Source organism: Bidens hawaiensis, unplaced genomic scaffold (assembly GCF_021521415.1).
Source record: "Bidens hawaiensis isolate Kalapana, Puna unplaced genomic scaffold, B.hawaiensis_p1.1 tig00009570_1, whole genome shotgun sequence".
NCBI classification, from domain to species: Eukaryota; Viridiplantae; Streptophyta; class Magnoliopsida; order Asterales; family Asteraceae; genus Bidens; species Bidens hawaiensis.
In genome coordinates, this window is record NW_027491715.1 from 116550 (window position 1) to 127507 (window position 10958).

A 10958-nucleotide genomic window follows, 5' to 3' on the forward strand; every position below is an offset into this window, starting at 1 on the left:
GCACATGCGCCATTGTTTGTTATTCTTCGGTACCATTACGGGATTTGCAACCCATGTTTGATATTTGCTAACGCGCACGATGCCCGCATCAAGGAGTTCCTTGACTTGGGTTCTGCACGCGTTGGTTTGCTCGGGCCCCATTACTCTGCGCTTTTGTACGATCGGCGTTACGGCCGGATCGCATTTGAGCTTATGCTCTGCCTTTCCCCGGGGTACACCAGTCATGTCGGCTGGTGTCCACGCGAAGATGTCTGCGTTTCGCTGCAGTAAGCGCTTGAGTAAGGTGCGTGTTGGATCAACAATTGTCGGGCCAATGGTAACGGCCTGATCGGGATATTTCCCATTGAATGCCCACTGTTCAGGCTCAGTGATGGTTTGTTTGGCCATCTTCGGTTTGGGTTTAGAGGAGACAGATGCGATGCATACCTGGGGAATGCCCGTGATCATCGCTACGCCTTCAGTTGTTGGCCATCCCATCATGCCGTGGACTGAGGATACCACAGCGTTGAATCTTGCCATCCCGTCTCTCCCGAATAGGATGTCATACGTATGATGTGGTTTTTTCATCACAACAAAATCCACATCCTCCGTGCGTGAATAATTCCCATCGGTGAGAGTGACGGGGAAAGATAGGATGCCCAAGGGAGTGTTCATGCTGCCGTCAAACCCTTCCATCGAAGCGTAGACCGTCTCCAGGCGCTCCTTGTCTTCATCATCGAGTTTGTCGAAGAACTGCCTGTACATCACTGTCGACGATGCGCCATTGTCAACGAGGGTGCGGGAGGTGATGTAGTGCCCCAGCTGGCTTTTAATGACAATGGGGCCTTCTACCAACAACCACCACTATCCCCGTCGTAGCCCCCCCCCCCCCCCCCCCCCCGCAAAGGCCACTCGCCACCACCACCTATCCACACAATTCCCTAAACTATCGCTTCTGGCTATTTACATCGTTGCCCTCCATGGCCACACACCACCATCAACCACCATTAACTCTTGCAGCCCACCACCCACCACTACGATCTACCAGCATACACTATCACCACCACCACCACTACCACCTATCCACACAATTCCACCAACCATCGCTCCATGCTATCTCCATCGTTGCCCTCCTCCGCCACCTGCCACCATTACCTCCTGCCGCCCACCACCCGCCATTGCAACCACCACCATTACCTCATGCCGTCCACCACCTACAATTGAAACCACCACCCAACACTACCATCTACCAACATACACCACCACCACCACGTATCCACACACTTTCACCAACAATCGCTCATTGCTATCTCCATCGTTGCCCTCCACCGCCACCCACCACCACCATCCACCATTACCTCCTGCCGCCCACCACCCGCCAATGCAACCACCACCATTACCTCATGCCGCCCACCACCCACCACTACCATCTACCAACATACACAGACACCACCCCTTATCCACACACTTTCACCAACAATCACTCCTGGCTATCTTCACTGTTGCCCTCCACTGCCACCCACCACCATCAAACACCATTACCTCCTGCCGCCCACCACCCGCCATTGCAACCACCACCACTACCTCCTGCCACCCATCACCCGCCGTTGCAACCAACACCACTACCTTCTGTCGCCCACCACCCGCCGTAGAAACCACCACCCATCACTACCATCTACCATCATACACTGTCACCACCACCACTACTACCACCACCTATCCACACACTTCCACCAACCATCGCTCTTGGCTATCTCCATCGTTGCCCTCCACCGCCACCCACCACAATCAGCCACCATTACCTCATGCCGCCCACCACCCGCCATTGCAACCACCACCCACCACTACCATTTTCCAGCACACACCGTCACCACCACCATTACCATCTACCAGCTACCGCCACCATCTGCCACTGTTGCCCTCCACCATCCACTACCACTAACTGCCTTTTTTATTGTATTTCGTCTTTGTCTACCAAACAACACAAGGTAATAACAACACAACCACTACTGCCATTTTTATTGTATTCCGTCTTGTGACACATTAGCCACAAAAGTGTGTTTTTATTAATTATTAATATCATATTCAATAAACAATACCGAGTTGTCATAAACATGTGGCAAACTAGCAAAAAATTTCTACAAAGTTGCCACAAAAGTTTGGTTTCATTATTATTAATTTTTATATTAAACAAATAACACAAGTTGCGGGAAACTTGTAGCAAACTTTACAAGTTTTGCCACAATTTTACCACAAAAGTGTGGTTTCATTATCATTAGTTTTTATATTCAATAATTAATACATAGTTGCCAAAAAATTGTAGCAAACATTGCAAGTTTTGCCACCATTTTACCACAATGGTGTGATTTTTATAATATATTACAATTTTGTAGCAAATTTGTAACAAAATTTGTAAGCATTCTGTCTATTTTGCCACAAAAGTGTGGTTTCATTATTATTAATGTTTTATTTTCAATAATTAATACATAGTTGCCAGAAATTAGTAGCCAACTTTGCAAGTTTTGCCACAGTTTTGCCCCTAAAGTGTTGTTTTTTATGATATATTTCGAAGTTGTAGCAAATTTGTAGCCAAATTACCAGAGTTTCGACTGTTTTGCTACAAAAGGGTGTTAATGCATTTGTATGTTGATTTTTTTTATTTTGAAGGTCAATATTTAATAAATGATTAAACTAATGGTCGGTAATTTGTCGGAAATAGATTTATGTTTTCGACGAAATTATGACAACACTGCTTTACGCCGCTACTTTGTAGAAAACTTGTGAAATTTTAAGACTTTTTTTGCTTTTGATTATTGACGAAAAGTTGTGGAAATTTTGTTGGAAAATTTGAGTTGTGGGAAAATTGTATAAATCTTTTGTAGCAAAAATACCCATTTTTTAGTAGTGAAAAGTACGGTATGTAGTTTTTTTATTTTCTTAAATAATTGAAATTAGTAGGCTAGACTCCCTCATTATCCCTTAGTAGTTGCTTGAGATAGTAGTTGCTTGAGAACGAAAACTGAGTGATACAATTGAGAATGAAAATTACGAGCTCCCCTCATCTAGCAGCGATACTCGCACACCACTCTCCGTCACAAGGCCCGGCCATCTTTATATTGGTTCCTCTACTTCAATAAATAAACATATATAGAAGAAACAATGGCATTGTGGTAATTATTGTACTTCCGTTATGACTTTTTTCCATAATGATGTTTTCCATACATCATATTATTTCGTGGATTAGATTTTATTTGATTGTCTACGATTCCATTGTGTGTGCAATGTGCTCAGGATATAGTTTTGTATAAATGTATATCCGTACGCTTAATTCTAATGAATTGACATTTGTTAAGAGGTAGAATATATTAATCAAGTTTCCCGTTCATTCATCAGGATTCTATTTCAATTGAAACTTGATGAGTCGATCCATGCATGTTTTGCTTTTACTGTTATAACGTATACCCGGAGTTACTCGATGTATTAAAACAACTATATGGACCATGTTGTAGTCGGGGATAGGGATGTGCATGGGTCGGTTTGAGGCGGTTTTGAGCCAAACCCATAACCATAACCAATATGGCGGTTAATGGATTTCCATAACCATAACCGATCCATTATGGCGGTTTCGGTTAATCGGTTTTGAAGGTTATAACGAGTCTGTTTGGGTCGGTTAACCATAACCAAAACAATGTATCTACGACTAAAAGTTTGGTACCAAATATTACTAAAAAAATGACATTACATAGTCTAACAAAATATATAATCCATAATACTAATACCATACATTTAAAAAAACGGCAACATATTATTCAACAATGAAATTCCAAGTTAACTCAATAACAAACGTTGAACAACCATCAAAATGGTGTATTCCGATCATATGTTCGGTGGAAGTTAGCCTCAAACATGTTGTTGGTTAAATAAATGGGTCGGTTCGGTTATAGCGGGTTTGGATTATCTTTAACCAAAACCGATCCATAGTTGGCGGTTTATGAAAATTCACTAAACCGACCCACCGGTTATGTCGGTTATGGTTCGGTTAAACGGTTATGGCGGTTAAGTTGCTCACCCCTAGTCGGGGAGGTTGAAAACTTTTGGCGACTTGTATTTTGGGCTGTAGTTTTTGGGGCCGTATTTCCATTTTTTTTAAAACAAAAGTGGGCTGATAATGGGCTCTTCAACAACCGAAACAATTTGGACCTCGCCACCAATTTGGGTCTTGCCGTCATCGTTTCTTCATAAATAATGAACCAAGTTGTGTGGTAAGTGTTCGGTGTTCCCTTATTTTGTTTCTAAGTAATTTAGCTAAACAAACATAAGTTTTGGCTAACTTTTCTTCTTCAGACATACATCCATGTATTTTTCTCAACAATCTTAAACATGTATACCCCTAGTTTGCTGGTGAACATCATTGTTTTGAGGCTAAGGTTGTAACTATGGGACAACCTTAAACACCCATTACTTAATTATATCACGTGCTTAAGGCTTCGGAGTTTGCATTGATATTTAGGTGTTTACATATGTTCATCCTCGCCTTAGGAGTTCAATTGTTATGATTCTTTATCTTGGGGATTCTTGTTTTGGTTAGAATTGTACATGAGATAAGTCATGCTTCACATACATATATGTAGTTCATAGTCACGGTGTCACTTAAAAACTTGTGCTATAATTTCGACATCTAGCCACAACGTGTTAGGTTGCCGCTTCACCTCATTTTGACACAATCAGGATGCCCTGTCACCTGGCTTAACCTAAAAGCAACTAATTTCTAGTCTTTGAAATCCTTGGTGGCTTAATCACTTGTATTTTGTAATACTCGTTCTTATTTATGGTTTTAAATCCGCGGATAACGCCTAGTTTAGAAGCAGGTTTATGTGTATCATATTCCTTGATTTGTTTACATAAAGTTTAGCACATTTCCTTTAAAGTTCAATGCAAGACTTCTTTCATATTTATTCATGCATTCAGCTCATGGGCATGTGGATCAATGGCTTATACTTCAAGTCTCATAAGCTTTTCCCTAGCTAGCTGCCTTTAAAAACATAAGATACAAATCAAAGTGTATAACTTCCTATTGTTTTGAAGTGGTTATAAACTTGTTAGGACTTACGAGTGTCAACTTAAAACATTTTTTTTAATTATCATAAACACGTTAGGAAAAAAAATACTCAATTTGACCGAGGATATTAACAAAATAAACTTGAGTTTTTGAATTACCAAAATAGCCGCTTGCAGTTCAAAAAAACTAAAATAGCTGTTTTACTTTTTTTATTTTTAATTTCCAACTGAAATGCGTCATAGTGAAATCTTACGCTCCATGTTAAATTTAAGAAATACATTATTTTTTTTAAATGCAGGCCCTCTAGCGTAGCAGCTAATCTGCTACGCAATGGATGGATATATTATGCCAAAATGATCGAGTCTGCTAGTCTATTTTGAATCTATTGCGCCGTATTATATCCATTAGTGTCAAAATACACATGTCGCGCTCTAATAATTGATCGATACTTTCATAAAGTCAATGACTATTTTGTTAACTTTCCAAAACAAATATTTTCGTGATTTTCCCAATACACACATTAAAAAAAATAATAAAATAAAATAAAAATCTTCTAACCTATTCAAAAGTGCTTATTTGTCAAAAGAAAAACAGCATATATATTGACTTTTAAGAAATCAAATCAACGCCTCGTACCACCAATTTAGCTATAACTAGTAATGCTTAGAATGTGCACATTTGACTAGCTAATTACAAATCTATAAAAACCCAACTTGATCACCTTTCAAAATCACACAATTGACAACACATAAACATCCCAAAATGCTTAATCTCCTTCAACTAATTCTTATGGTTCTAGCCCTCATCCCTCATGAAGCCATAGCACAACCTCCACCACCCTACACTTCTTTTTTCGCTCCATTACACAAGCACACCGACGCGCTTAACCCTCTCTACAGCGTTCAAATCATGACCGCATACACAAACATGCAATTCACGCATTCAAACTTCCTTATAGACATCGACGCTCCTTTAACATGGCACGATTGCATCGTGCAATGGAACATGTACCAAGGCCGTTGCCCTGACAACACAATTTGCACCTCACCCGTCTCTTGCGACGAATATCAATGCACAGACGTACGAGCTTCTTACTCTTACAAAAATCCTTATTGCCCTAAAGTAAAAAACACTACAACATTTGAAGGATACTGCACATGCTCAGTCAATGTAGTTAACCCGATAAACGGACCGTGTAGTCAAGTTTTACTTAACTATGACACCTTTTTTGTGAACACTAGTAATGGTAGGAACCCTCTTCCTGGTTTCTATGCGGCTTTCTCAAACGCTGCTTGCGCTCCTTCGTCATTGTTCGAGTCATTCCCTGAAAACGTTACGGGTGTCTTAGCATTTTCTTCGTCGCCTTACGCGTTTCCGATTTCTTTAAATCAACCACCACTTAAAAGAATATTTTCTTTTTGTTTTCCTAGCACAACTTCTACTCCTGGGATTTTATTCTATGGAAATGGTCCTTATTATCTTTTTCCAAACAATATTGATGTAAAAAAATTTCTTTCTTATACACCTTTACTAAAGCATCCGGATTCGTTCGGATACTTTATTGGTGTCAACTCCATTGTAATTAAAACGCGGTCTATCGACATTCCAGGAAATGTCACAACCAAGCTTAGTACAATAGAACCTTACACCACTCTTAGAACCGACATTTATAACCGTGTGGTACGAAGATTTTCAATGGTTACAAAACGACTCGCTCCTGCAAACCCGATAGCACCTTTTGGCCTTTGTTTTAGCACGTTTGCGAATGGTACCAAAATAAATTTAAAAGTTCCTGATATTGAGTTGATCCTCCGGGATGGGAAGAAGTGGGCTATATCCACTGCTAACTCAATGTTACAAATAACACAAGACGTGGCGTGTCTAGCGTTTGTTGATGGTGGTGATACAATGGAATATCTGATTGTTATTGGGACGTTACAGTTTGAGGATAACTTTCTGTTGTTTGATTTAGAGAACTCGAATTTTGGGTTTCGTTCTTCGTTGCTACGTAAGAAAACATCTTGTGCAAACTTCAACTTCACCATGGGTAGTGGTTAAGGTTGTGTGAAGAAGATCTTGTTGAAAATAATTCAAGAATATATTGTGGATTAGTTAGTTTATTGTTGAGTAAGCAATAATATTATTACAACTAGTAATTCAATTACATAATGGAAGCTTATATGTGAAGGCATCAAATCACTTGGTTTCTTGTCGATTAATTTGGATTGTGTTTCTTAAATCTGGACATTTTGGGATTTGTGTGCTTTTGGTTTCTAGCATCTTTAAATAAAAAATAATTATTATTATCATTCTCGGGTGGATCCTGCTTTCCTATATTTTCCCGACTGTCATGTCAATATTACATAAGTTTTTCACATTTCTTCTCAGTTTTTTTCTTGATTGTAACTTTGTAAGGTGTTTTCGCATTTTACTTATTCTTCCCATTTTGATTTATTTTTAAAATACTCAGATATATTACAATAAAAATTATAATGACTTAAAAATAAATTAAAATACAATATTGAGTATGAAGATTTTTATTAAATTTTGATGAGTCGTTTTTGGGTTTTGCTAAGTTCACTTACGGGTTGTTTGGTAAATCTTAATTATTGTTTTAAGAGGCTACCTATGAGTCAATCAGCATTAATTGTGTTCGGTTCTTCAGATTGGCGCATCTGATTAAATCAGTGAGCAAACCTCTTACTGTTTATGTTTCAAAATTATGTTAAAGAAAATTTTACACATTTGTCTCTTCACATGTGTTTATAATCCTGAGTCTGCCACTAACGCACCACCACATCAGGCGTACTCAGCTATGAGTCGGCATTTACTGACTCATATTCTCTTAACCATTAAGATCTCTAATCTCTTATTGGTTATTCAAAAGCCCCTTAAATTTTCTCAAATTTAACAAAATACAGTTCTATTTTCAAAACTTTTATCTGCTTTAATTTGTAGTTAACATCGAAAGGGATTCGGTTATTATCCAGCCCAATATATATTAGTAAACTGTAAACCCAACCATGATCCTGTCTCTTCTCTCTAATACCCCTTGAAACATTCCCTGGCCCACAAGTTAACAATTTTCATCGGCCCATCCTTTCTGATTTTCGAAAGCCACATAATAATAATAATAATAATAATAATAATAATAATAATAATAATAATAATAATAATAATAGATGATAAAATTAAAATTTTGTTTTCTGTGGTATTTATGTTTAAGAAACAAATCTGGTCCCATGCCAACCTTGTTTGTCTACGGTGTTTCTCGAATCAGTTTTCTGATTATCAATAACTTTTAGCTTTTAAAATTGAAGTCGATATAAGAATTGAAAAACAAATTCAAATAAGAATTTGAATTCAGTTCGAATCCAGTTTGATTCGAATAAACAGGATAGATGAAAAAAAAAAGTAGTATTTATGTAATATAAACAATAAATTTATGAGTTTCTTTATATAAAAAGTAAAATATCGTATGTAAATTATAATTTGAATGTTCTGAGTCTGCTATGTCAACAGTCAAACATTAAAAGTATATTCAAAAACAAAATTTTCAAATTCTTTTTTCTATGATAATAAAATATACTCGTAATAATCTATATCAATATCTATTATATGACTCGAACTCTTGACCTACAATGAAAGGAACACTTTATGACACACTAAGATACCATTTAACCAAATTTGTTTTGTTCTGATTCAATTCGGACGCTATTTCGGTTCGGAAAATAATTTTATTTGAATTTTGATTTTTCAGTTATATAGTACGAAAAAGCATCTTGCCCTCATGGTCATGGGGATGTCATGCTCCAAATACATTGATACCTATAAGCCAATTGGAGTTATTCACATATTCAAATGTTTCTTTTATCAATATTGTTGAAAACTAAAATGTTTACTCAATCAAGAAAGAGACGTGTTTAATGATACAAGTCGGATCAAACAAAAGTTGCAATATATGTTCTAGTATTGTGGTGTAATGTCTCGCATTATTATTCATGTTATTACAAACTAAATGGGTTAAACACGGTTAGAAAAAACTCGATGAAGGAAAATAAGTTGTAGCGTCAATCAAGGTCAAAATTGATGTGAAAGTTTAGTAGACTAAAGTTGATTTATGCTATAAAGGGTCACAAAAATAAGATATGTAAAATACTCTAATTGATTATGTGTCATGTATGAACCAAGATGGGAAAGGCATAAAGAATATAATTCATGTTTTATTCTCTTCACGTACAAGACACATGTTAGCTCTCCCGTCATTTTAAAACGTACGCCCTTTATTTTTTAAAAAAAAAGTTCATCATAATAACATACGTTTTTTTTAAAATCTTTAATATGAGCATGTCTTTGTTTTATAAAAATTAAAACAAAAATTATGTCATTGTCTTTTATTCGTCGCCGTGTCTTTATGCTCGTCATTGTATTTTTATTTTTATTTTTTTCATAAATGATAAAATCTGAAAATTGTAATAGTGAAATAACACCGTTGTGTAACCATAATAAGAATAACAAAAATATTTAATAAACAAAACACAATAATGAATACATATTACACAATAACTTGAAGCGTAAAACACAATGATGAATGCATATTAAACGATGGCTTAAAACGTAAAACGCAATGGTAAATACGTATTACACAATGACCTGAACGTAATACGCAATGTACATAATACTCTTTTTTCTCAAATTAAGTGAATGTCACATGTCATCTCGAATAAAAGACAATGACCGTAATACAAGATGGCTAAAACACAATGATGAGTAGAAAGACACAATGACGAACAAAATACAAAATAATGAACAGAAAGACACAACGACGTAAGCTTTGTTTTATTTTTTTCTTTTTAATATGAATAACAATTGAAAAATACAATTACCAGAACCTATAACACAATGTATTAAAAACTCAATCGAAAAACGCAATGACCAACCAATAACATAATTTATAAAAAACTATATTTTAATTTATACAGCAATATGGTGCTCATATTAATGATAATTTTAACATTTGTTATTATGTGATATATTTTTAAAAATTATCTTATAAAATGTTATAAACGTTTTAAAATTATCAGAAAATTAACATGTGATTTACATGTTAAATCAATACCATCAAATATGAGCTATTCAATATACGTTAGTTACATGCGAGATAAAATAAGAAAAATGAGATATACTGAATTATAAAACTCAATGTCATCTAAGCAATTAATAAAAAACAGTGGGCCACCTTTCAAAAACTATGGGCGTCTCTATCGCCAGCTTGTCGCCCTTTCTCACCTTAAATTTCCATTTAATCCTTCAACAAAATATTATAATACCATATTAATGTATTACAGAGTATAAGTTATAACCATATTTTAATATATGTTTTTTATTAATAATTAATAAAAAACAACACGTAAACATCAAAAACTATCAGTAGCGTTAATTTGAAAGTGTTTTTTCAAACTAGTACATCAATTCTTTTTATTATTATTGTGATCACTGTTATTTCATTTTCTTAGATATTTTCTAACATAAATTATATAAAAAATTCATTTTCTAACTTACAAAAAACTACATTAATAGATACTATGTCGCTAAATTTATGTTTCTTATAAATTATAACTAGTTTTATACCCGTCCGGTGGACGGGTAGTTTATTGTTATAATGACACAAGATACAAAACAATAGAACACAAAGCATAACTGAAGCCTTATAGATTAATTTTGTTTAAGGTTCCGCATTGCAAATGGAAAACAATAACTCTTAAGATTCTTCAAATTCTCCAATTTTTACACTTGTATTTACAAACATAAACTAAAGTCTTAATAGATGTTTCATGGGTGTGCCTTGCAAACGGAACCCGGTTCATCGACAACTATTTTCTGATGCACCCGACATGAGAATCGTGCCTGCAAACTCTAA

The 10958-nt window shown here is 35.9% G+C and overlaps 1 protein-coding gene across 1 annotated transcript; it reads left to right on the forward strand.

Moving 5' to 3' along the window:
* The first annotated feature begins 5571 nt into the window (after positions 1 to 5571).
* Positions 5572 to 7096, forward strand: LOC143532933 (putative aspartic proteinase GIP2). Its single transcript, XM_077027834.1, has one exon. The coding sequence runs from the start codon at positions 5801 to 5803 to the stop codon at positions 7094 to 7096; it is 1296 nt and encodes a 431-aa protein (XP_076883949.1). The 5' UTR covers positions 5572 to 5800.
* Positions 7097 to 10958: the final 3862 nt, after the last annotated feature.